Here is a 26509-nt window from a genome sequence, read left to right on the forward strand (position 1 = left end):
TGATGAGGGTTTTTTTTTTATTATGGGTTGTTTTATTGTTAATTGTGTGTGTATTGTCCACACGTGTATCTGTATATTATGGGTGTGTTTGGTACTGTTGGAGACCAGAAGAGAGTGTTGGATCTCCTAGAACTAGAGTTAGAGATGTTTGTGAGCTGCCATATAAGGTGCTAGGAATTGAACCCGGGTCCTCTTTAAAAAAAAAAAAAAAAAAAAGCAGTCAGTGCTCTTACATGCTGAGCCATTTCTTTAGTCCTAAGGAATAACATGATTAGGTTTGTATTTCAGAAAGATTCCTGGCTTCATAGAGATGTCCGTGTTGGAGGAGGGCCAGACTTGAAGGCCAGGAGACTTCTGAAGAGGCTACAGGAGGACTGGGGATGTAGCTGAGTAGTAGAGTACTTGGCTAGCTGGTAAAGGAAAGGGTAGTACTTAACAACGAAAGAAAAAGTTGTAGAAGTAATTCACTATAGAGATGCTGGTGAGCCAAACTGATTAGTAATATTTTATGTAATGAGAACCAATGCATTTGAGATGTTGGTACCCATCCAAAATCATAGCTAGATAATATGGAGTGAAGACTTAAGCCCATAGAAGCCCAGTTTCTTAATCATTACCCAAAACTAGTGGCAGTGGATATTAAGAAATATGGGTAAGCTGGGCATGGTGGCTCATGCTTTTAATCCTGGCACTCAGGAGGCAGAGGCAAGTGGATTTCTCTGAGTTTGAGGCCAGCCTAGTCTACATAGGGAGTTCCAGGCTAGCTAGAGCTACATGGTTGAGACCCTGTCTCAAGAAACAAGTAACATGGGTAAATTAGGATTTTAGGAGGTAGACTGTTAGGACTGAAATGTTGGTTGGACTAGAAGATGAGAGGCACAAGGAAATGATTTGACATTAGGATACCAAGAAGAGGAAGTAAAGTTACAGGGGAAGGAGTAGGGATATGATTAATTCAGAGTTACGTATACATATACTTTTATTTATTTATTTATTTTGAAGACTGATCTCTCTACACATCACAGGCTGGCCTCAACATCAGAGATCTGTCTGCCTCTGCCTCCCAGTGCTGGGTTAAAGGTGACCATCAAGTCTGGCTGTTAGGTATATTTTAACTTGAGTAAACCCCGTGACAGTCTAAGAAGAGAGATAAATAGTGGGCAGTTGGGTTTACGGGTCTGAAGCATAAGGTTTCTAAAGAGACACAGATTTGAGGGGGGAATAAACTGTATTCCATATAAATGCAGTTATCCAAGGAGAGCATTGTCAAAGCTGAGATTAGGAAAGAAACAAGAGGTAGGTATACCAGTATACTTTGTGCATGAGGGGAAGGAGATCCATTGACAGGAACACCGAGAAGAGGGCAGAAAGCTCAGGAATAGCAGGCTTTCATAGGAAACAAGTCTGAGCTAGTCACTAGATTTGAGAAGGAACCAGGACCACTGGAGCAGTGAGAGTAGTAGAGAGAGTGGGCTTGGTGGCACAGACTTGAACTCTAGCTTGTGTAGGTCAGCGTTTAAGAGGCTGGATGGGGGTTTGAGGCCGACCTGGGTTACATCGAAACCCCCATACGTACCAAACCTGAAGAACTCTTTTTAGAAACTTGGCCATAGATAGGGAGGGGAGAATAAACTAAAGCTGTAAATAGAACACAAGATAGTGGCTAGGATTTTTGTGCATGAGGATGGTGGTAGGAGGGGGTATCTGATACATGTTGAAATAATATGAAGAGTTCAGAAAGGAGAAATTTAGAACAGAAACAGAGCAAGATCCCTTAAAAAACCCAAATGGATGAGATCATGCACAGAACTAGAAATTGTAGCTTCAGGTATGTGGGGGTAGTGCCTTTGAGTATTTTGTCAGGAATAAGACGTCGGAGAGTCTGGGTGCTGAGGTGAGGTTAGATATGCAGTGGTTACAATTAGAAGATGAAGTGATGATTTCCCTAGGCACCACAGCATCTCACAGTGTGGGAATGGAGATGGAAACAGGCACCTGAGCACAGCTAGGTTCTACTCTGAGAAATGGAGGACTGGCAAAGCCAGTTGGGAACATGATTAACATCTGCGGCACCTAGACCGACCAAGGATAGAAGTGCTGACTGCAGTGTAATGGGACAGGGAACTGAAGGTCTGTGAGAGCTGGAGAGGTTTGAGATCTGAAGAGTAGGGGAGGGGCATGGAGCCATGGCTCAGTGGTTAAGAGCACATACTGTTCTTGCAGAAGACCCAAGTTCAATCCCAGCACTCACATCAGGCAGCTTACATCTGCCTATAACTCCAGCTTCAGGTGATCTGATGCCCCTCTGACCTTCTGCACACACACAAATAATAACTTAAAAAGAATATGGAAAACTCAAAGCGATTCCACTAAAATCAGGAACAAGACAAGGCTTTCCACTCTCCTCCATATTTATTCAATATAGTACTTGAAGTTCTAGCTAGAGCAATAAGACAACAAAAGGAGATCAAGGGGATACAAATTAGAAAGAAAGAAGTCAAACTTTCACTATTTGCAGATGATATGATAGTATATGTAAGTGACCCCAATAATTCTACCAGGGAACTCCTACAGCTGATAAACTCCTTCAGTAAAGTGGCAGGATACAAGATCAACTAAAAAAAAAAAAAAAAAAAAAAATCAGTAGCCCTCTTATACACAAATGATAAAAGGGCTGAGAAAGAAGTCAGAGAAACATCACCCTGTACAATAGCCACAAATAATATAAAATACCTTGGGATAACACTTAACAAGTGAAGGACCTGTTTGATAAGAACTTTCAATCTCTAAAGAAAGAAATTGAAGATATCAGAAAATGGAAGGATCTCCCATGCTCATGGATAGGTAGGATTAACATAGTAAAAATGGCAATCTTACCAAAAGCAATCTACAGATTCAATGCAATCCCCATCAAATTCCCAACACAATTCTTCACAGACTTGGAAAGAAAAATACTCAACTTCATATGGAAAAACAAAAGACCCAGGATAGCTAAAAGAATCCTGTATAATAAAGCAACCTCTGGAGGCATCACCATCCCTGACCTGAAGCTCTACTATAGAGCTATAGTCATAAAAACAGCTTGGTACTGCCATAAAAACCAACATACAGACCAATGGAATCGAATTGAAGACTCTAACATTAATCCACGCACATATGAACACCTGGTTTTTTGACAAAGACGCCAAAACTATACAATGAAAAAGTATCTTCAACAAATGGTGCTGGCATAACTGGATGTCAATATGTAAAAGATTACAGATAGATCCATATCTGTCACCATGCACAAAACTCAAGTGGATCAAAGACCTCAACATAAATCCAGTTACACTGAACTTGATAGAAGAGAAAGTAGGAAGTACTCTTGAACACATTGGCACAGGAGATCATTTCCTAAATATAACACCAGCAGCACAGACACTGAGCACAACAATTAATAAATGGGACCTCTTGAAACTAAGAAGCTTTTGTAGAGCAAAAGACATGGTCAATAAGACAAAAAGACAGCCTACAGAATGGAAAAAGATCTTCACCAACCCCACATATGACAGAGAATTGATCTCTAAAGTATATACAGAACTCAAGAAATTAGACATCAAAATACTGAACAATCCAATTAAAAAATGTGTTAAAGAGCTAAACAGAATTCTCAAAAGAAGAATCTCAAATGGCTTGAAAGACATTTAAAGAAATGCTCAACATCCTTAATCATCAGAGAAATACAAATCTAAACGACTCTGAGATACCACCTTACACCTGTCAGAATGGCTATGATCAAAAACCCTAATGACAGTCTATGTTGGAGAGGATGCAGAGCAAAGGGAACACTCCTCCACTGTTGGTGGGAGTGCAAACTTGTACAACCACTGTGGAAATCAGTATGGCGGTTTCTCAGAAAGTTGGGGAATTGATCTACCTCAAGACCCAGCCATACCACTCTTGGGCATTTACCCAAGGAATGCTCAATCATATCACAAAGATACATGCTCAACTATGTTCATAGCAGTACTATTTGTAATAGCCAGAACCTGGAAACAATCTAGATGCCTGTCAACTGAAGAATGGATTAAGAAAATGTGGTGCATATACACAATGGAGTACTACTCAGCAGAGAAAAACAATGAAAGCATGAAATTTGCAGGCAAATGGATGGATCTAGAAAAAATCATCCTGAGTGAGGTGACCCAAACCCAGAAGGACAAACATGGTATGTACTCACTAATAAGTGGATTCTAGATATAAAATAAAGAACAATCAGACTGCAACGCACAGAACCAGGGAGGCTATATAGCAGGGGGGACCCTAGGATGACTGTGGCTTATAATAAGTTTTGGTTTTACTCAATTACTGGGCAAGCCTCAGTGAAACATTTCACTATTATGATAAGAATTTATACTGTACCAAGCTGATAATAGAAAAATAAAATAAAAATGGAAAAAAAAAAAAAAAAGCAAAACAGACCCCACCCCCAAAAAAAGAAGAATGTGGAGTCGCCAGGTGGTGGTGTTGCACGCCTTTAATCCCAGCACTCAGGAGGCAGAGGCAGGCTAGCAAGGTGGACTTAAAGGATCTACCTGCTAAGGATTGCCTTTTCTATCAGCACGGGTTCTAACAAATAATAGCTTCTATCTTAAAACAAAATTTAGCCAGATGTGGTGGCACACACCTTTAATCCCAGCACTCGGGAGGCAGAGCGCTGTGAGTTTGAGAGACAGCCTTGTCTGTATGTGTTTCTTGACCGTCAGGGCTACGTAGACGCTGTTTCAAAAAAATAATCTTTTTAAGATGTGATTTGTATGTGTATTTCTGTGAGCACAGACACATACATACCAGGGCCCATGTGTGGAGGTTAGAGTACAACTTTGAGTGCCAGTCCTTGCTTCCACTTTTTTTGAAACAGAGACGCTTGTTCCCCAGTTCTACACCTGGCAAGCACCTTCACATACACCCATTTTCATGGCAATGTGGTAGTGTCAGTAATGTTAATAACTTATTCCCATTTTAGGAAAGTAAGACAGAGACAATTATTTCTGGAACATTTTCCATTTCCAGCCTTCTAAGGTTTACCTCAGACTCAAAGTCCAAAGCAGCTAAGCTCAAGATTTGAATCTAGAATTTCTTCTGCTACACTCTGCTGTTTCCCCAAAGCATAATATTATAGTGGACCCATTTAAAAACATTTTCTTAGGACCCGTGAGATGGTTTAGCTGGTAAAGGTGACTGCTACCCCATGAAGAATTGCGATCAATATCTGGAACCCACACAAAGGTGGAAGAGAATCCACTTTCCACTCTCAGTTCTCAAACTACTATGATAAACTGTCTTCCAATTATTTGAATCACTAGTTCTTCAGAAGAAGCTTAAAAACTTACCACCGGTGTGGTGGTACAAGTTTTTAATGCCAGCATAGGCAGATGTAGTTCTCTGAGTTCAAGGCCAGTCAGGGATGTACCAAGAGCCTGACTCAAAAACTAACATCGTCACAGATCACTCAACTGGCCACTTTCCCTTACCCGATGGAAGTAGTGAATTGTCCAACGTAGGCACCACTGGGAACCCATTCCTAGCCTGAAAGCCCCGTTAAAGGCCTTCAAACTCATTAACGTCCGTCCATCTCTTCTGACAGTCTATAATCCGTGAGGACAGGCAAGGCTCGGGCACCGTCTGTGAATCCTAGCCGTTTCTCACATTTGACAGGAAGAATGCTCAGGACGTTTGTTCAGTGAATACATGAATAAAGGATCATACTTTTCTGAATTTTTTTTGGTGGGGGGGTGTAATGGGGAAAGAGCTGTTGAGGCAGGAATCACCCTATGTCTAGCTGGTCTTGAAGTATGTGCACCAAGATGGACACAAGTTTAGAGATCTGCCCGCCTCTTGCTCCTGAGCGGCGTGCACCCCTACACCCTGCCAATTCTGGTTCTTTAAAATTGTTCATACTGTGCGGCGTGTATATGGGTGTCCCGGGCGCCACGGCGCGCGCGTGTGAAAAAGAACAACTGCAGTCGGTTCTGGATTCCAGGGATCGCAAATTCAGGCCACTAGAACTGAGCTGTCTCGCTGGTCCCTGAATTGTGGTGCTCACCAAGGCACCTGGGTTTAGCTGTCACCTCCATCAGTTTTCCACACGGGATGAAGGATACACAAGGCAAGACTTGTTAGCGGAAAAAAACGTTGCCTGCCGGTAATCCCAGACTTGGTAAACGGAGGCAGCAGGGTTAGGCTCAAGGTCGTTATCCGGTTCTAGCTGGCTAGACGTGTTTATCTCACAGGGCCGGTGGGAATCCGGCCGTAGTTAAACGAGAATACCAAGAGAGCCTCCACGCCGCATTCACCGATCCTATAGCCACGGCCGTGCGAACCGGAGCCTTCCGGGTGTTCGCTGCTTCCGCCGGATGCGCCCGTTCCGGAAGTGACGAGCGAGGGCGGGCTGAGAGCCGGTGTGCTTTCTCTCTCTCTCTCTCTCTCTCCTTTGCACGCGGTGCAGGAAGCCGGTAGGCCCGAGCAGCTCGTGCTGAATAATGCCGGGAAAACTCCGCAGTGAGTCCAGGTTAGGATCAGACGCGGCCGAGGACAGCATGGAGACGTTGTCGAAGACAAGCGAGAAGGTGAGACCTGGGGCCCCGGGCCGGGCGGTCCGGCCGGGAGCGCGTGGCCGTCCGCTCCGCGGGCCGCTCTGACACGCTGAGCCGGCTGGCGCGTCCCGGGCCACGCGTTACTGGCCAGGCTCGAGAGTGCGGAAGGGGATCGCAGATCGCGTCAGTGTGGACTGGAGTCGCAGTCAGCGAGGCCTGAAACTAGGGCACATGGGCGGCTTCTGCAGTGACACACATGGTTCCCCTTCTTAAAAAAAAATTGAGAAAACGAGGTAATGCAGGTCTTTCCAGTATTTGTCGCTCAGATCTGCGTGGAATTGGATTTGGGCTAAGTGAACACCCTCTTACAGAGGGGATCTGTGTGAGCACTGTTAAATCACCCTCGCTTCTATTCCTTGGATGAGATTTAACGTGACAGTCTCTAATGATCAAAGTAGGAGGGAACGAAAGTTGTCCCAGAACTCCTGTGTTGTACGACTGAGTTGACGTTTTTGCTGTCTTGGGGAGCTTTTAAGTAGGAGACTTTAAAAGAAACAGTAATATATTCGGATAAGGTGGAAACGGCAGGTAGCCCAGCGTCTCCGGTTTGCATCCGCGTGTTCAGCTGTGGGATGCTGAAGTCAAGAGGGAGGGACCTACTACTCGTTTATGTTCCAAACTCGACTTCCTGGCTGTTTTTCACATCTGTAACAGACAGGTGTTTAAGAGATGGGGAGATTATCCATAATCCGTTATTTTTAAGATGGTTTTTGTGGTATCAAGGACCAAACCTTGGACTGTTCACGTGTTGGCAGGTGCTGAACCATTGAACTGTATGTAGCTCTAGCCTTTAGCCCAGCGGTTTTCAACATATGGGTCGCGACCCCACTGGGGTGGCGCATCAGATACGATTCATAACAGTGACAAAGTTACAGTAATGAAGTAGCGATGGAAATAATTTTATGGTTTAGGTCAGCACAGCATGAGGAACTGTATTAAAGGATCGTGCAGCATTAGGAAGGTTGAGAACCACTGCCTTACCCCGTGGTTTGATAGAGGGCAGGCCGGCAGTTCAGGGAGTCAGAATTTAGTTCCACACTTCTTGATTGTCTGGAGCTCTACTAGAGTCTAGTAGGGGGCTCCTAATTGGTACAAGTTTTCAGTAGTATGATACGTGTACATTTAAATAAAGTCCGTGTTTTTTTACATATGAGAATGATAGGTTGGATTATTTTCATAGTATTTTTTGTTTCATATAGTGTCTTTCTGTGAATTCATTTCGTCCTTCGAAGTATAAGTTTCATGAGTGTTTTTACTGTATAGGAATTTAGCAGAGAGAGAAAAGAAACCCACTTTTAAGATCTGTCTGAGGATATAACAAAGCTTTATCTCTCTTATACTTACTTTGGACAGTGCTTGGTCACTGTTATCGTGTGTACCTGTGTGTATGGGTACACTTACCCCTGTGTGTGTGGAAGCTAGAGGTCAACCCTGGGTGGGTGTCTTTATCACTTCCCACTTTACTTTGGGGAACAAAGTTTCTCTATGAATCTGGACCTCTCTGTTCACCTAGGCCGACTAGCTCCCCACTCCAGCCCCACCAGCTGGGGTGACAGGCACATGCCCCTACACCCATCTTTTTACAAGGGCGCTTTAGTTCCCAGTTCAAGTCCTCATGCTTACACTGTTAAGCATTTTACCCCGCCCCCCCCCCCCCCCAACCATTTCCCCAGCTCTTGGTCACTTTTTGTAGTACGTAGTTCAGAGAGAGCTTTGGGGATCCCTTAAAATCTCTTGGGAAAATTCAGTTTTGTAGTGATTGGCCAGTATGAGCTGAAGAGTTACTGTGAGTTCTTTTATTCCTTCATGCTAATATGACTATTATATATATGTATCTCATTGAACTAAGAAATGATATTAAATTGGATACTGTGTGGGTTTTACAATTACATTAAGCCAGGCCTAGTGGTTGCTCGCTTTAATCCCAGCAGCCACAGGCAGATCTGTGAGTTCAAGGCCAGTCTGGTTTACAGAGTGAGTTCCAGGAGCAGCCAGTTCTGTATAGTGAGACCCTGTCTCTTCAAGATTATAATATAATTACATAATTTGCTCCTCCTTCCCTTTCCTCCTTCTGACTCCTTCCATATAAGCCCCATCTTGCTCGCTTTGAAATTCATGGTCTCCTTTTGAATTGTTTACACTCCTTTAAATTGCTTACACACACACACACACACACACACACACACACACACACACACACATTCCTAAATGCGGCCTGCTCAGTCCATGTGTTACCTGTACGTGTATAATTTCGGGGCAGATTTTTTAACTTTTATACAATGTTGAAATGCCTAAGGCTGTTCTTCATAACTATAAGTAGTCCTGAAATAATCCAGAATTGATGGATTTTATACAAGTATAGTCCGTTTGTTCAGTGCTGTGTCTTTATTAATTTTTAGAAAACTAGAAAAGAGAAGCCAAAATCTAAGACCAAAGAAGCAACAGAAGGAACAGAAGAAACCGTTTCCTCCAAAGCTAAAGCAGTTAAAAAGAAAGGGCCCTCTGAAGAAGATGTGGATCCCCCGAAGTCCAAGAAGGCCAAAAAGCAAGAGGAGGCACCTCAAGATGAGACTGCTTCTAAAAGCAAAACCTCCAAGAAGAAAAAGGAGCCCCTTGAGAAGAAAGCGGCCTCTGCTAAAACCAAAGAACTAAGCCTGGAGGAGCCCTCTGAGGAGGATGCGGATGTTCCTAAGCCCAAGAAGATGAAGAAAGGGAAGGAAGCAAATGGAGACATTGGAGAGAAAAGCCCCAAGCTCAAGAACGGATTCTCTCATTCGGAGTCGAACTCCAGTGAAGCCACGGGGGAAGAGAGTAGCAGTGAGACAGAGAAGGTGAGGCTGAGCGTCCTTTTGTTTGTTTTTATTACGTGTGTTTAGGGGTGTGTGTGTGTGTGTGTGTGTACACAACACTTGCAGGAGCTCATTCTCTCCCTCCACCGGGTGGGTCCTGGGGATTGAACTTGGCTTGGCAGGCTTGGGTAAGCACCTTACCCACTACTCTATCACCAGCGAAGTTGTACTAGAGTAGGCAGACTGTTCCATTGCTTCAGGAGAACAGGCAATCGCTAAACACAATTGTAAACATTTTACGATTGTTTGGGTAGTAGAGTTTGAGCCCAGGACTGTGAGCATACATGTTATTTTAATAGTAGAAGGAAATTTGATATGTCAGCACCTCGTTGGGGTACATAACAAGCTGTAGGGTGGCACTTTGCATCAGAGAGTTAATTCCCCCCTCCCCTGACACAGGGTTTCTCTTCATAGAACTGGCTGTCCTGGAACTCACTCTGTAGACCAGGCTGGTCTTGAACTCAAAGAAATCTGCCTTCCTTTGCTTCCTGAGTGCTGGGATTAAAGGCATGTGCCACCGCCACCTAGCTTATTTTTTTTCTAAATGATGCAGTCTCATTGTGTATTCCTGAATAGCCTAGAATTCCTCTCAAATGCTAGGGATAAAGGCACATGCCTGGCCTCCATCTTTAGTAGGCATCAAGGCAGGTTGAGACAGATTCTTGCTGTATTTATCCTCAGCCTGGCCTTGAACTCTGTATAGCACATAAAAAACAAGTGTGAGTCTGGAGGTGAGGGGAAACTTTGAGGAATTCTTTCTTTCTCCACCCCAGGGCCCGAGGACTGAACTCAGTAGTCATGTCAGGCTTGGACAGCGAGGGCTTTTCCCAACTGAGCCATCTCACCAGCCCCTTTGAGTGGTTGAAACTGATGTGTTTAGAAGAGCTTTTTTGTTTTTTAAAAAAAACATTCCGTTTTTGTGGAGGGCTGGAGCAAGTACCACGGCATGTGTGTGGAGTTGGCCCAGCTTGTGTGGGTTCTGCTGATCCAAGTCCCTGCATCTGGCTTTGGCAGCCCCCCCCAGAGCTGTGTGAGAACAGGCTCTCTTCAGTGAAGGCTTCTTGCACTCACTTGTATGTGAACTACTGATTTCTGTGGTCTTTTTCTTTGGCAGGAAATACCTGTGGAGCAGAAAGAAGGCGCTTTCTCTAATTTTCCCATATCTGAGGAGACTGTCAAGCTTCTCAAAGGTGAGATTGCCTGGTGTCGGAATTTGAATTCACTCTTCATTATGGGGAATGGGGACCAGTTCTTACTGTGGGCATCTCTGCTACAGTGAAGTAGACTTGTGTGTTACAGATAGGACTGTACTGTTTTGATTCAGTTATTAAAATTTCGTCAACATCCAGAAATGCCATGACTGACACCTTTGTGTGATCTCTGTCCTCTTCCACCTGAGGTTAATGTCACCAGGATGTCCTGGGTCCTTTGGTCTGTTCCTGACAAGTTTGAGGTGTTCCACTGGCACAGCATGGTGTAGAATGGAGAGCCTCAGTCCTTTAGGTTCAGATAGCCTGTGGGTGAGATTTGATATAAGTAATTTAATCACATTATTAAAATTATAATTAAAAGATTATTAATACTTTTTATAGTACAGTGGGTTCTAGACTACTCAGAATGTATTTGAACCTGACTCTAGATGCTGGTGAAAAGGTAGAATTCCCTAATTTTTTCTGCAGGACCAGAAGTATGGATGTGTTTCAGTTGGAGTTGGTATTTTAATAGAACCTCAGGGTTCTGTCCCTAACACTGAAAATAAAACAAAAAAAAACAATGGCAAGTAACATGATTGATTTGTTCGCAGCTCGTGGGGTGAACTTTCTGTTTCCTATCCAAGCCAAGACATTCCACCATGTATTCAGTGGGAAAGACTTGATTGCCCAGGCACGGACGGGAACAGGGAAGACATTCTCCTTTGCCATCCCTTTGATTGAGAAGCTTCAGAGTGGGCTACAAGACAGGAAGAGAGGCCGGGCCCCTCAGGTAACTGTCGTAAGCCCATCCCAGGCCCTGGTCAGCTCCCAGAAGCACGTGGGCCTGGTTTGCATATGCTGCTTAGTATTGGGTTCCTCCAAGGTCCTTGCGCTCACTGAATTTCTCTGAACGTAGCCTGGGGTGATTCTTTCGGGTTGTTGGCCGACCACTCTATGTTCCATACTGTAATCTGTCCTGTGTTGTGATCATCCACACTTGTTAATGTTCATGTTCCCTTTAAAATGTGGGATGTGCTTGGGGCTTACAGACTTGACCGTGGCTGTTTATTTATTCATTTATATGAGACACAGTCTCTGTGTAGACTTGGCTGGTCTCTAGCTCACGGAGATCCACCTGCCTCTGCCTCTTGATTGCTGGGGTTATAAAGGCGTATAGTACCACACCTGGCTTCTGGGTCGTTGTTTTTGCTATTATACAGAATGAATTGAGTGAGTGTTAGAAGAACCCATCCACAAGTGTTGGGCCATGCCGCTTGTAGTTAAGTCTAGGTTGGCCTCCATCTGGCCTTTATCAAGAAGGCAGTTTTTGTGGTTTTATTTAACTACAAATAAAACACACAGGCAAGCCATCTACTCATCCTCTTCGCTGTGTAGCCTGGCATTGGGGTTGGTGGCTCTGACGGCCAGCCGTGCTGCTCTTTCTGCGGTGGCTGTTGTGGTTCTTGGAGGAAACGCAGTGAGCAGTCTCAGCACAGTAAGATTTGCTGCACACCAGCAGCACTTCCAGCTCCTTGACATTGTGGACCAGAAACTTCCGGAAGCCGCTGGGCAGCGTGTGCTTGGTTTTCTTGTTGCTCCCTTAACTCATGTTAGGTATTAGGATCTGGCCTTGAATCTTCTCCGCACCCTGTTGTCCATACCTCTGGGTTTCCACCAGTTTCACTTAATTTTGACCTACCGGTCTGGGTCTGGGTCCATCTAGCCTTTAGACTTTATTCCTTTACTCTTCAGTATCTGCCTCAAAGGTTGTTGAGAATTAAGTCAGACTAATGAGTAGAAAGTACTTTATAGTGCATAAGACCCTGCCGGGAAAACTGGAATATCAGCTGATGTTGGGTATTTTCCTGAATCCACTTCTCTGGAGCAGCATCCATTTGGACACCTTTGTCTAAACGGCTTGATCACGGGCTCTTAGACTATTGCCTGGGGACTGTCGTAGTGGTCCTGTCCATGTAGCATGTGATATTTATTGCAAAGCACATGATAAATATAGGATGGGGAGCTGGAGAGGTGGTTCAGCAGTTAAAAGCACTGGCTGCTCTTCTAGAGGACCCAAGTTCAGTTCCCAGCTCCCACATGGTGGCTCACAGCCAGTTCCAGGGGAACAAATGCCCTCTTCTGGCCTCCTTGGACACTGTATGCACGTGGTGCACAGAAAGTAAAAAATAAATAAACTTTTTAAGAAAAGATGAGTAGGATGAGTCGATCATGGTGAATTCTGGGGTGGCTGAGAAACAATGACTGCACAGTACTTTGGAATTCTGTGTTTTCTCTCTTTCAGGTACTAGTTCTTGCACCTACAAGAGAACTAGCAAATCAAGTGAGCAAAGACTTCAGTGACATCACAAAGAAGCTGTCAGTGGCTTGTTTTTATGGTGGAACTCCCTACGGTGGTCAGAGTAAGTCAGTTCGAAAGCCAGGGAGGGGGTGTGCAGCCATTGTTCTTCTGGAGGCCCCTCAGCTTGAAGTCTGTCTTTATCTCATTTTGGGGGTTTCTGTCTTGCCTATTGTTTAAAGATGGCCAAGAGCAGGGTCCTCCTGGGTGATTCAAGGTGAATCTTAGGGTGCTTAGTACTTACCCAAAGACTGCGACAGGACAGAACCCAGTGTGTCTGTTTTGCCTCTTTTACGTGTGTCTTTCCTGCTGCCAGCGGACTTCTTCCCCAGGCATCAGCTAAGGTTGCAGTCCCTTCTTCCTAACCTGCTGCTGTGTAGTCAGGACCTTGATCAAGCATTGGCATACAATGAGGATGGTTTCCATCATTGGCTTTGGAAGACCTGGACTTGATTGAACCTTGACTAATCCCATAGTAATTCAGTGTCCAAGTCGCTTACTTTTTTGTCTTGGTGGGTTGTGTTAGATACCGGAAGGTGCCCCGTGCAGTCCCTGGGCCTCCTTCCTGTCTCCCTCCGTACTGCACCACGTCCCGGTGTTTCTCTACCTCATTAGAGTGTTTGCCCTTCTGGGCTGTCTTACCCTCTTCCCCCGTTACCCTGCAGGAGGTCCCTAGTTCAGAGCCTCACACAGGGAGTGACACTCTTGGGAGATGAAGGCTGGAAAGAGGGCTGAGTCCAAGAGCATTCAGAACTACATATTAATACCCTGTCTCAGCCCCCCGCCCCTCCCCAAAGTTTCTGTTTCTCTAAGACTGTTACTTGTGGTCTGTGAAATCTTGACATTTTCTGCCAGCCAAACAGGAAGTCATTTCTTGCGCTACTATTTCCAGTGGATCATTTTCCCATTAGTTAGTATGCTGGCCCTCACTTCTCACGTACTCCTACTGAAGTGGAGGTCCTTCACTATTGTTAAAATCATTATTACAGCATGTTACTTTATAGCCGTCTAGCAAGAGTTAGAGGGAAAATGTGTTTAAATGGATACTCCATTCCAATAAAGGGAATTTTAAAAGAAAGCAACTCTTTTTGCTGCAATTTTTTACAGTCGAACGAATGCGGACTGGGATTGATATCCTGGTTGGAACCCCAGGTCGTATTAAAGACCACCTGCAGAATGGAAAGCTAGATCTCACCAAACTTAAACATGTTGTTCTGGATGAAGTTGACCAGATGTTGGATATGGGGTTTGCTGATCAAGTGGAAGAAATTCTATGTGTGGCATACAAGAAAGGTAAGCCCCAGATGTAAGGAACTGATGGAAAGGACCTTAGGCAGAGTCGTGGTGAAATTGTCTTCCAGGAGATAAGTAAGGGCACTTACTCAAGGACACATAGGATTTTTATTTATTTATTTAATTTTGTTTTTTGAGACAGGGCTTCTCTATGTAACGGCCCTGGCTGTCCTTGAATTTGCTCTGTAGAACAGGCTGGCCTCGAACTCACAGAAATCCACCTGCCTGTCTCCTGAGCGCTAGGATTAAAGGCATGCACCAACACTTGGCTAAGACTTGGAATTTGTAAAGCCGGATTTGTTCTATGATTGGTGAAAACTTGGGAGAAAAAATGAAAACTTTCCTTTTCTGCCGGCTTGTTACACTGCTCCAACAGCTTTCAGTATATTCCTGGTGTGTGTATGTGTGCTGATTGTCGGTCCACTGTTAGATATTCAAACCTTGTCAGGTGACTGGGCACGGGTCGTTCTTCCATCCACCGCTTTTCACCTTTCTTCACATAGAGGGTTCCGTTTACAGTGGCTGTAAGCAGCTGGGTTCTGCGGTGCCTGGACTTGGTTCTGTAGCACAGATCTCCGTATGCAGAGCTACTGACCGAGTTGTAAAGTGCACTGACCTGGGTCTACTAGCTTGTGCCCTTTGAGGCTTCTGAGAACAACACCACAGTGCTCTTAAGTCCGGATGACCAGGTGCATTGGCTTTGCTTTTGGGGGTGCTGAGGAATGAGCTGAAGGCTTTGCCACTGCATTGCATCCCAGCCTGAATTCTGAATTCTTAAAATACTCAGCTGCTGAGGGTTTTGTCACAGGCTGCTTAATTAGAGATCCGTGCTGGTTGGTACCTGGACTTCCAGGATTGTTTGTCCAGCTGATGGGCCTCCTTCATGGGACAGATTTCCTGTGTGAGTGAGAGAGGGCAAAGGCTAGAAGACAACATAGATTGCACATACTTTGATCATCCAGGGATCCTTTACGATGACAAATGGTTTCGGTTTTTGTGTCTGGGGAGTCTCCGAAGACATCTTTATTTTTGTGTCTCTGATGCATGGCTGGCCGCCAGTGGTCGGTGGTAATGGTGGTGCACCCTGGAGGTGCCAGGTGAGGTGGAGTACTGTGTATGCAGGCTTGTTTGGATTATTCACACTGACTTCTTTTTCCCCCAAGATTCTGAAGACAACCCCCAAACATTGCTTTTCTCTGCAACCTGCCCTCACTGGGTGTTTAATGTTGCTAAGAAATACATGAAATCTACATACGAACAGGTGGACCTGATTGGTAAAAAGACTCAGAAAGCAGCCATAACTGTGGAGGTAAATGATTCATTTAGTTGCCGGAATTAGTATTCAATTGTCAATCCTTTTGTTTCCTGTCTGATAATTTTAAGACTAGCAAATACAAGCTCTTTTTCCAGATAAATACTAAATCCTTATGAAGAGCCAAGTAAAATACATCTTCCTCTTCTACGTATAGAATCTGTGCTTTCTGGATTTTCACCATCTAAGAGCCTGATTTCAGAGTCACTTGAAACCCTGTGTTTGAATTAGATAAGCAAAGTGGTTACATTTAGAATTTATCCGCTAGAGGGCAGCAGAGCAATCTGACTCATCATGTTAAATCTGTTTCATCTTAGGCTCCGGTACCTAGATGAATTCATTTCACCTAAGGGCAGGCCTGTACAGACTGTACTGAAGTGGATGAAGGGCCATAGTGCAGTGCACACAGGCCTTTCTTGTCATTATTTGGTTTCCTGGAGATTACATTAAAATGTAAAGAAGCCAGACACTCTTTGGAGAAAGGCGAGAGGCCTGGGGACAGACCACAATGCTCTTTACTTTGGTTTCTTTAGCTTCCTTCTTTCCCTGTAAGCAGTGGTGGCAGGAGACAGCCCTGTAAGGCCTGCATTTACTTCCTGTACACGACATTAGACTTGGGAGTTGAGAAGGGAGCTGTGAGGTCCCAGGCAGGCGTCACTAAGTGTTGTTTCTTCTCTTCAAAGCACCTGGCCATCAAGTGTCACTGGAGTGAGAGGGCAGCGGTTATTGGGGACGTGATCCGAGTATACAGTGGTCACCAAGGGCGCACCATCATCTTCTGTGAAACCAAGAGGGAAGCCCAGGAACTGTCCCAGAATACATGCATAAAGCAGGTTGGTCCTTCTGCCCGGAAAGGCTGGCTCATCACTCCGTCTCCACCTGGGGCCTGTCTGCCATCACCGGCTGATTGCAGGTTTTGATAGATCAGGGGAAGCTTCTCTGCTGGTCATGGGTTATGTAATCTACCAGTCCTGCCTCCCAGGTTGCTGGGTCATATGTAAAGCTACACTTGCAGTTATAGCCACTCTTGGGTGGTGCTCTCGACCTTGGAGAGTATGGTTAGGAACAGTTGATGTCAGGCTGAGGGCTGCAGACAATTTGAAGATTTTTCCCACGCAAGAAGCAGAAGTCAGAAGGCATCTGTTTCGCTTTGTGATGTTTCCAGAAGGAGTATCTCCAGACTGAGCCCTGGGCCTCTTGGGGGGTGGCATGTTGGGTTTGTATTCTTAGGTCAGTTTATTTTGTTGGCAGGATGCCCAGTCGTTACATGGCGACATTCCACAGAAGCAAAGGGAGATCACCCTGAAAGGTTTCCGAAATGGCAGTTTTGGAGTTTTGGTTGCAACCAATGTTGCTGCACGTGGGTTAGACATCCCTGAGGTTGACCTGGTTGTTCAGAACTGTCCACCAAAGGTACGTTTTAAACAAGACATTATTGCTTTCGTTTCTTTGGGGGTACTAAAAGTTCCTTCATTGACTTTCGTGGTTTCCAGGAGATTGTTAGTCATGGTGACATACACCTTTCATTCCAGCATTCTGTATTTGAGAGTTTCAGGCCAACCAATTGCTACCTTGCCTGGCTTTTTATTTACTTTGGTAGTTTTTTATTATGTACTTTGGCTCTTGAAGACTTGCAGAAAATAATAGGATAACCCGTTGGTAACTTGTTTTTATATCGTGGCTTGCTGTGATGTGACTTAGGTGTATGTGTTTACATGTCTGCCCATCTTTCTGCTTCCTGTTTCTGTTTCCTACCTGCTACCTTCATACTCTCCTCCACCTTCATAGTAGTGTGTTCCAGCAGCCTCCCTGCTTCTCTCGGGGAAAGCCTTTTCTCGTGGGGCCTTTGTGATTTTCTGAATTCTGCAGTCAGTTTGGGTGAGTAGGTAGGTTGATTGATTGATTGATTGATTGCATATGAAAAAGAACAATGTTTGTCTTCTTTCCAGTTCTTTCCGTTTTCCTACAAATTTCATCATTGCCTTCTGTATAATGTAGTAAAATTCATTGTGCCTGTACACACTTTCCTTATCCATTCATCATTTGTTGGACATCTAGGCTGGTCTCATGTCTTTTTTTTTTTTTTTTTTTTTTTGTGACTAGAAATAGTCTAACTTGTTAGCAAATTTTTAATTCAATGTACAGAGTTAAATGAGATGTATTATTAAAATAAATTTCAGTACTTACACTGCAGCCAGTTGAGGCTTGGAAATACACATAGCCCTAGAGTATTTGCACACAGGATCGGGAGCACTGTTGAGAGGTTTGGAAACTCATAGTTTCGTTCACTGACCTGCACACGCCGCTTAGCCCCTTGTCTCACTCCTGTGCTTGGTCCCCACAGGATGTGGAGTCCTACATTCATCGTTCGGGGCGGACGGGCCGAGCTGGGAGGACCGGGGTTTGCATCTGCTTCTACCAGCACAAGGAAGAGTACCAGTTAGCTCAAGTGGAGCAGAAGGCGGTAAGGACGTGGCTATTGGCACTCAACATGCTAAGTTCTGAGGCAAGGGCAGTCTTCAGGACCATGGCGGCACGCCTCTTAATACGGGCTTCCTTTGGGATTCCATGGTAGAAGGCTGTGAAATAACTTGCATTTGAAGATAATGATCTGTTTCTTATATTTGAAAGACAATTGGTGGACAATACTATGAATGTGACCAGAAATACTTGAGGTTAGAGTGTGGAGAAGGATAGATGGGTAGGAGCATTGGAAGGATAGAGTGGCACATGAACCTACAACACTTGAGCTGAGGCAGGAGGATCACCATGAGTTTGAGAACCCTGTCTTTTTTTTTTTTTTTTTTTTTTTTTTTTAAGATTTATTTATTTATTATGTATACAGCATGTATGACCAGAAGAGGGCACCAGATGGATGTGAGCCACCATGTGGTTGCTGGGAATTGAACTCAGGACCTCTGGAAGAGCAGTCAGTGCTCTTAACCTCTGAGCCATCTCTCCAGCCCCGAGAACCCTGTCTTTAAAGGATAAGGAGAGACTAAATTTCCTTATAGAATATTTATAGATTCCTCCTTCTCCAGGAAGACCTTGGCTGCTCCCTTGCGTTCAGTGGGCTTCACTTAGTGCCTGCCGCACAGAACGGAGCTGTGGGTCTGATGAGCGAGACTCCATTGCCTGCAGCGCTGGAGAGGTGCTAATGAGAGGTGGTGGGATGGCCGGTCACCTGCAGAGTCAGTTCTGTCCCAAACCATAGCCTCAGTCTAAAGAGAGAAAAAGCATCAGACAGTGTCATATTGGGGGTCAGCCTGTAAATAACACCTCAGAACTATTAGGGTCTTGGAAGACAGACAGATAGGCACATATAGTAAAGTGGTTTATTTGGTAGATTTAATAAACGAGTTATTTGGTCTGAAGAGATGGTGGGGATAGTGGCAAAATGCCTTTAATCCCAGCACTTGGGAGGCAGAGGCAGGAGGAGCTCTGAGTTCGAGGCCAGCCTGGTCTACTGAGTGAGTTCCAGGACAGCCAGGGCTATACAGAGAAAGAAACCTTGTTTCGGGAAAACAAACAAACAAACAAAACAAAATGAAAAACTAAAATTTAAAAAAATGAAATAAGTTACTTGTCTCAGTAGAAACAATAACCTTTGTACATGAAATTGTGGTTTGTTTCCTTGTAGGGAATTAAATTTAAACGGATAGGTGTTCCTTCTGCAACAGAAATAATCAAAGCCTCCAGCAAAGATGCTATCAGGTACGTTCTTTCCCATCACCAAGGTCTCTTTCCATACTGCTTCTTGGACGTTAAAGTTTCTTTACCGTATTCCTTATAAAGAGTTAATACAACCAGCTGCTTTTCACAAAGCAGCCAGCTTGATAGATAAATAAATAAACATCATGTTTCTAGTCGTCCCTGCCGTTTCTCAGGGGAGTCACTATCTAGAGTTGGGTTTGTATTGTACGTTTTAAGAATGTTTCCTGCCAAGAGGTGGTGGTGCACGCCTTTAATCCCAGCACTCGGGAGGCAGAACCAGGCGGATCTCTGTGAGTTCGAGGCCAGCCTGGGCTACCAAGTGAGTTCCAGGAAAGACTCAAAGCTACACAGAGAAACCCTGTTTTGAAACCACCCCCCCTCCCAAAAAAAATTAAAAAAAAAAAAAAGAATGTTTCCCATGTTGTGGTTGGTTAGATGAGATCACAGAAAGCTTTCCAAATCTTCATTCACTTATTCCCTATGTGGTAGGATGAAAAGTGATAGAATGCAAGGACTGATCAGCCGTTTCTCAGACGGTTTTATTGGTAGTGGTATGATTGTGTAGCATTATCCTGTAAACTGAAGGATTTTCAGTTGATCAGTATTCCTTATTGTGGCCTCCGCATTACCATTTGGAGGTGAGCAGGGTTAACATCGTGTGAGCCAAAGTCTGTTTGCACACACTTTGAGGGGTGACTTATATCCCCTGCTTATGCATACTGAGCTCAGAGTGCAACACAGTCACTGCTGTAGGTGTGAGACATGTTTGTCACAATATTCAGAAAAGGGACAGGGCCCCAGAAGTCAGCAATTTGCACTAAGTCAGAATAGTGAGCAGTTGTCTTATTGCAGCCCAGGCCAGGGCTGGCTGTTGGCAGCCTCAGAATGGTACCATCATGCCTCAGGGCTCAGGGCATGACCTGTGTGAAGTGACTGGAGATGGAAAAGGAGCCTAAAAGCAGCTTCCTGAGCCTTTTGTAATGACTCGAGGCTTCAGCTTAATGGAGCAGTGCACCTGACCAGATGGAGCACTGCACCTGACCAGGTCTTGCCTGAAGAGCAGTGGCCAGGAGAGAAGATGAAGTCTACCTGGAGCCATGTGTGATAGGGCTATCCAGGGAAGGGTGTCAGAGCGGCGCTGTAGTCGGGCCCCCTTGCAGCTGACCGGGGATTTCACTGAAGCACACAGTTTGAATGGGTAATGAGCAGGCAGGGAGCCCATGAGCAGTGGAGGTACTGGCTGTCGGTGTGGTCGTGAGAGCCGGGGAGCCTGTCCCAAACAGCATTTTCAAGTTGAGTTTTTACAGCATGTTTTCCTTCAAGTGCCCCAAGATGGGGCACCACGGGGTACTAACTAACTAATTCAGGAAATACAGGGTTGAAGAAGAGGCACAATCTAGTAGAATGTAAGAGATGTCCAGCTCGCTCTGCACAACATACAGATATCCCGCTTTGTTATATCCAAGACAATGGCTCTGCTCCAGCAAATAACATCTCAAGAAACTCTGTGTTTTAAACCCGATATAGAACATTTGTTAAAATTTCAGAATATACGTGGCTGTAGTTTTGTCCAGTTCTAAGAGTAACACATATACACATATAGAGTTCACTATACTGTTGCTGTATGGGGGCTGGGCATGGTGATGCAGGAGGCTGAGTGTGAGGCCATCCTGCTCTTCATAGCAGGTTGCAGGCAGATGCAGTAAGACCAAAGAGCACAAGAAAGGCAAACAAGTGTGCTGTGGAACCTCATTGTCTTCCATACTGAGACAGTCTACTGTCACTGTAGTAGAAGATGACCTTGAACTTGGGGCCCTCCTGTCTCCACCTCCTAAGTGCTTAGGCAGCCCCTCCGGTGTGTGCGGTGCTAGGGATTAGACAGGCCCTGCCTTCCGGGCAGGTTAGCTACACCCCAGTTGTGCTGGTGCCCATCTTAAAGCTCCTTTATTTTCCTTACTGTAGTGTCCTTGTCTGCATTATTCTCTAACAAGCTCACTCTCAAACCCCAGGCTTTTGGACTCTGTGCCTCCGACCGCCATTGGCCACTTCAAGCAGTCGGCTGAGAAGCTGATTGAGGAAAAAGGGGCTGTAGAGGCCCTGGCAGCCGCACTGGCCCACATTTCCGGGGCCACATCGGTCGACCAGCGCTCCTTGATCAACTCCCAAGCGGTAAAGTTTTGGTCCTTTATAAAATGGCATAAGCAAAACTGAAAGGTCGTTTGACCTTCCTAGTTGTCTTCGCCTTCTCTGGGAGGTAGGAAGGCCTGGTTGGGTTTAGCCATTTTCCTACTTAAACAAACTCAGGGGCGGCTGAATAGACGCCTGCTTCCCGGGCTGGATTGCCAGGAGAACCAGCACTGGCTGCTCTGGGGTGGAAGGGCCAGTGAGACTTAGCAAGGCAATGGCCTGCCTCCGAGCCTGACAACCCCAGGGTCCGCAGAGTGGAAGGAGAGAGCAGATTTCTGCACCTGCTTCCTGTCTCTGCACGTAAGCTCACAGAGAGACAAACAATGAATTCCAGTGAACTAGAACTGAAGGAAAACCCACTGCCTGGACTGTTGCCATGGGGAATTCCTTTGTGAAGTAATTGTAGACCCGTGTGGCAGAAGAAGTACACAGATTCCCGTGATTCAACCAGTCCCCCCCAGTGCAGACACTTTAGAAAACTCATGACTGGGTACCAGTCTTCCTAAGATTGCCCCAGTCTCCTTGTGCCCATTCTCTGTGGCTGGGTGGTGTGTCGTCAGGGAGCTGCCCCAGGAATGCGTCCCTCCTCAGAGCAAGTGTTTAGGATACCGATTGGTTGTCAAGACTTAACTTCTGTGCCTCTTTCTCCCTTAAGGGCTTTGTGACCATGATCCTTCGGTGCTCGATTGAAATGCCCAACATTAGTTACGCTTGGAAAGAACTTAAGGAGCAGCTGGGCGAGGGCATTGATGCCAAAGTGAGGGGGATGGTCTTCCTCAAAGGAAAACTGGTGAGTGCCGGGGCCTTGGCGGCCTCCTCTTAGTTTGGTGGTTAGCATGGTAACCAGGATATGTCATCTCCCATGATGCTGTCTCCAACCCAAACTGTTGTGCGGATATCACTGTACCTTCATGGGAAAATGAGAATAAGAAGGGCCGAGAAATATTCTTGGGAAATAGTTTTGACTATGGGATCCCTCAGTGGTCACATACACGGGTGCACATGGAAACCCAGAGCCCCAGTGTTAGGTGAGGATGCTCATAAGGTAGGAAATGCATGGTCAGAGACGCCGTGAGCCTAAGCTGAGGGTAAACTTGTTCTGCTTACCACATCGCCAACTCTCACCCATTACTGTGGGCACCCTCTGCCTTCTTCCCCGTGGGGGCTGACCCTGGTTGTTCACTGTGCCTTCCCCTCCACGGTGCTCTCTGAGGCTTAGCTTTGACTCTCCGTGCAGCGTCCCAGACTCGGACACAATTAGAGGAGTCCTTACCTGTATGGCAGAGTTCTTAGGGTGTCATGTTCACCCCAGTAAGTTCTCCCTCCCTCTGATGGCTTACAATGAAGGCTTCAATCCTTGTGACCTACTCAAGGGCAAAACCTCTCTAGGTACCTGAATGTCCCCATGTTCCCTGAGTTGTCCATGCATGGAGAAGTCCGTGAATGTCAGGGTCCTTTAGCACCTGCCTATGCCATGGCTGGGTAAATTCTGGGGAGGAAGTGTGGCTCCCACTGTGCCATTACAGAAGTAGTTTGGTACTGTACTCTTGGTGGCTTCCCCAGCTGATAAGGAGAGAGCTGGTTATCAGAGATACTCCAGAGTAAACCATATACCTTGTCCCATGTTCTCACAGAAAACTGAATTATGAAAACTAGAAATCAGCAGTGTCATTTTCTGCCTTTCATTGTGTCCTCCTGAATATGGGTTAGCACAGTGTCATAGCCCAGAATGCCCACACAGGCGGTTGCATGTCCTGGTCCTTTGGGAGCATTTCTCCACCTCTGCTGCTGTCTTCAGGGGCATGTTACCATGTTCCAGAGTTTTGTCCAGCATCAGTACCCGCTGATTTCTTTGTATTTGGCAGTTACTCAGATTAACTCTTCCTGCTTTGATTTCTAGGGGGTTTGTTTTGATGTCCGCACTGAAGCAGTCACGGAAATACAGGTATTTTCTTTTCGTTTTTAGTGTTTGTAGACCCAAATCATACAGTATTCATTCTGAAAGCAGAGTGACAGTGTGGGCCACAGAGAACAGTCGCACTGTTTGATTGTGACCTTGCTGCTGGCATGCCTTGCTCCTCCTGGAGTTGGACTCAGCGGCTGCCCCACTGCTCTGGGCCGCATGCTCTCCCACACACTTGCTGTTGCTGTGTTTCTTAGTGTTGCTGTGCCGAGTGTGTGCCTCAGACAGCTGCAGTGAGTGATGGTTAAATTCACCCGTAGTGAGAGCCGCCCCTCCAGAAGACCTGTCCCCGCACTCGCCCCACGGCGTTGGGCCCCCATACTTGGCACTAGCAGCTCTTTTTAAGCACCTGTTTACCAACTTGTTTCCTTGGAGACATGGCAACAGGTTTTCCTTGTGGCTTTACCGAATTGAATTAAGGCACGGAACAAACCTTCTTCTACCCACAGGAGAAGTGGCATGACTCAAGACGCTGGCAGCTTGCTGTGGCCACGGAGCAGCCGGAGCTGGAAGGACCCCTGGAGGGATACCGAGGTGGCAGGGGTCAGCGCGATGGCAGCCGCGGAGCATTCAGAGGACAGCGGGGTGGAAGCAGGAACTTCAGGGGACAGGGACAGCGAGGAGGAAGTAGAAACTTCAGAGGACAGCGGCCTGGAGGTGGTAACAAAAGTAACAGATCCCCGAACAAAGGGCAGAAGCGGAGTTTTAGTAAAGCGTTTGGTCAGTGAGTGGAGGCTGGAAGGACTGTTCACCCTGGACTCCAGTGCCTCACCCCCACTGTCAGCGCCACCTCCTTCCTATTTGATCGTTTGCTCAGTCCCCGTTTTTTGCAGAGAGATGGGCTACTGAACTGTTCAATCTACCATCGCCAACTCTCTTCATTTTGAAAAGGGATGGGAATTCAGTTTATCATTTTCTAACACAGTGTCTAATTTTACAAAATGAAGCTAACCATGGATCGGTGTATCCTTCCATGTTGACCTTGCAAGTCCATCTTTGTGTGCGTGCGTGCACTAGGGTCTGAACTCAGAACCTCACACATGCTGAGCATGCGCATGCCCTACGACTAAACTCCATCTCTAGTCCCTAAAAGTGTCTCTTACTCATGTCCTCCAAAGAAAGTTCCTAAGGGGGCTGGAAAGATGGCTCAGTGGTTAAGAGCACTGCTCTTCCAGAGGACCCGGGTTCAATTCCCAGCACCCACGTGGCCGCTCACAACTGTCTGTGACTCCAGTTCCAGGGGACCCTACACCTGTGGCAAAACACCAATACACATAAAATAAAAAATAAATTAGAAAAAAAAAAAAGAAGAAAGTCCCTAAGGGATGCCTCAGTCTCTGGAGGACCACATGAGTCAGGGATTTTTTTCTTGCCTCTGATACTTGGCCTCCTGACAAACAATTGCTAGAGTCTCTGTGTGTCTGCTTTTCAAAGCCATTTCAGACTTAGCTGACTGGAATAGTTTGTGCCAGGCTCTGGGCGTGGAGGGGAGAAGTTAGTATAGATCTCTGCACAGTGTCTCCACATACTCTTCAGTTTCTCATTAGAAGGTGACTTGTGTTTCAGTGAATGCTCCAGTGTATATAGAGGTTTCATTTTCATAGGAGCCAACGTCCCAAATGTCTAAAGTCTCTGGATTTTTTATCAGTAATAAGACGAGATAGATGGTATTGAAGTGCTTGTGCCCTTCATTTGGAAGATTGATTTACCAAGAAGTAATTAAGGGAAGAGGGAGCTCAGTTGGTATTGCTGAAGAATGATTCAGAAAAGCCACAAGATGTTCTTCGTGGTCACAAGTGAGGAGCAAGAGGAGGCCTGCTGTGAATGGTGACCACTGCACAGGTCGTAACTCTGCAAGGGACTGTCTCCTAGTGGTCCGTCTGGAGTTTTTAGGGGGCACAATGGGACAATCTTCTCAGTGGCTTAGATCTTAAGCCACAGCATAAGTTCTAATTCTGTTAGGTTTCTTCTCCATTGAGAAGTTAACACTGCCTAGAGAATTTTAAGCCAAGCTACGCCATTTGAAGTTGTTGCTTTGAGGGAACTGAAGAACTCGGTGTAGCGCCTGGCCCAGTAATAACTGCTCGAGTTCTCAGGTTTTCTGTGTGTGTGTGTGTGGGGGGGGGATTATCCCACCTAGCACAGATGCTCAACGGTGGGTCTTCTTGCCTTCCTAGGGAATCTTAGAACAGGCTCAAAAGGAAAGCCAGAATCACACACACTGTCCTGTTTTCTCCAATTGTTAGATCAACTAAGATCTCCAGGCTCATCCTCTGATGTTAGTGTGGATGCCACCACCTAACTGGTCTTAACCGGAACACGTGGCACCAAAGGGCTCTGGTCACCAAATTAGCTCCAGACTCAGTTTTTCCCATGAACTCTGACCCGATGGTTCTTGTCCTCTGTGCTTGGAATTCTTTAGAACTTCTTTCTTTGTTTGACTGCAGCTTATAATAAGTTTTGGTTTTGCCCAATCACTGGGCATGCTTTAGTGAAACATTTCACTATTACGATAAGAATTTGTGCCGTATCAAGCTGATGAAAGGATATGCTGGCTGTGCTTTCAGGAGTAGAAGGCTAAAATCTTTTTAGACTATGGATTAGTCTATAGAAAAATGTCTGCCGTAAATCAAACAGTGAGGGGAAGATGAATACGAATCTCACTTACACAACTTAAGTAAAACAGCTCTCTGAACAGATGAAGATAGGTTTCTTCTGTGTCCCAGAATCTAATCAATATTTATATGTATAATTCAGCTATTAGTTGGCTTAAATGGGCTTATTGGGAAATGTTATCTTTTTTACTATTTTCTACATAGAAAATATTTTCCAGTTTCAATGGACTTTTGAATTATAACCCATTTTTATGTTCAAGCTGTCTGTGTATTATTTCTCCTGCAGTTGTACATAAAATGTTTTTACATTCAAATGAGTTACTGTATAAAGTACTGCATTATGCCATAATAAAGATACTAATGCTTTATAGTTTTGTTTTCTAAAATGAAAA

The 26509-nt window shown here is 45.4% G+C and overlaps 1 protein-coding gene across 1 annotated transcript; it reads left to right on the forward strand.

Moving 5' to 3' along the window:
- The first annotated feature begins 6437 nt into the window (after positions 1–6437).
- Positions 6438–26509, forward strand: Ddx21 (DExD-box helicase 21). The gene is made up of 15 exons (XM_059281553.1): positions 6438–6608; positions 9035–9466; positions 10599–10674; positions 11289–11467; positions 12980–13097; positions 14141–14326; positions 15490–15635; positions 16322–16471; positions 16890–17051; positions 17983–18102; positions 19279–19352; positions 21362–21521; positions 22195–22329; positions 23440–23484; positions 23952–26509. Exons 1-15 carry the CDS (start codon positions 6522–6524, stop codon positions 24228–24230), a joined length of 2349 nt encoding a protein of 782 aa, XP_059137536.1. The 5' UTR covers positions 6438–6521; the 3' UTR covers positions 24231–26509.

This window comes from Peromyscus eremicus, chromosome 16_21 (genome assembly GCF_949786415.1).
Source record: "Peromyscus eremicus chromosome 16_21, PerEre_H2_v1, whole genome shotgun sequence".
Taxonomy (NCBI): Eukaryota; Metazoa; Chordata; class Mammalia; order Rodentia; family Cricetidae; genus Peromyscus; species Peromyscus eremicus.

Excerpts from the sequence above, each read along its gene's own strand:
- Ddx21 (XM_059281553.1), top strand. The coding sequence starts at position 6,522 with ATGCCGGGAAAACTCCGCAGTGAGTCCAGGTTAGGATCAGACGCGGCC. Across the intron at positions 13,098-14,140 it reads AACTCCCTACGGTGGTCAGA|TCGAACGAATGCGGACTGGG; the intron begins GTAAGTCAGTTC and ends AATTTTTTACAG. Across the intron at positions 15,636-16,321 it reads AAGCAGCCATAACTGTGGAG|CACCTGGCCATCAAGTGTCA; the intron begins GTAAATGATTCA and ends TTCTCTTCAAAG.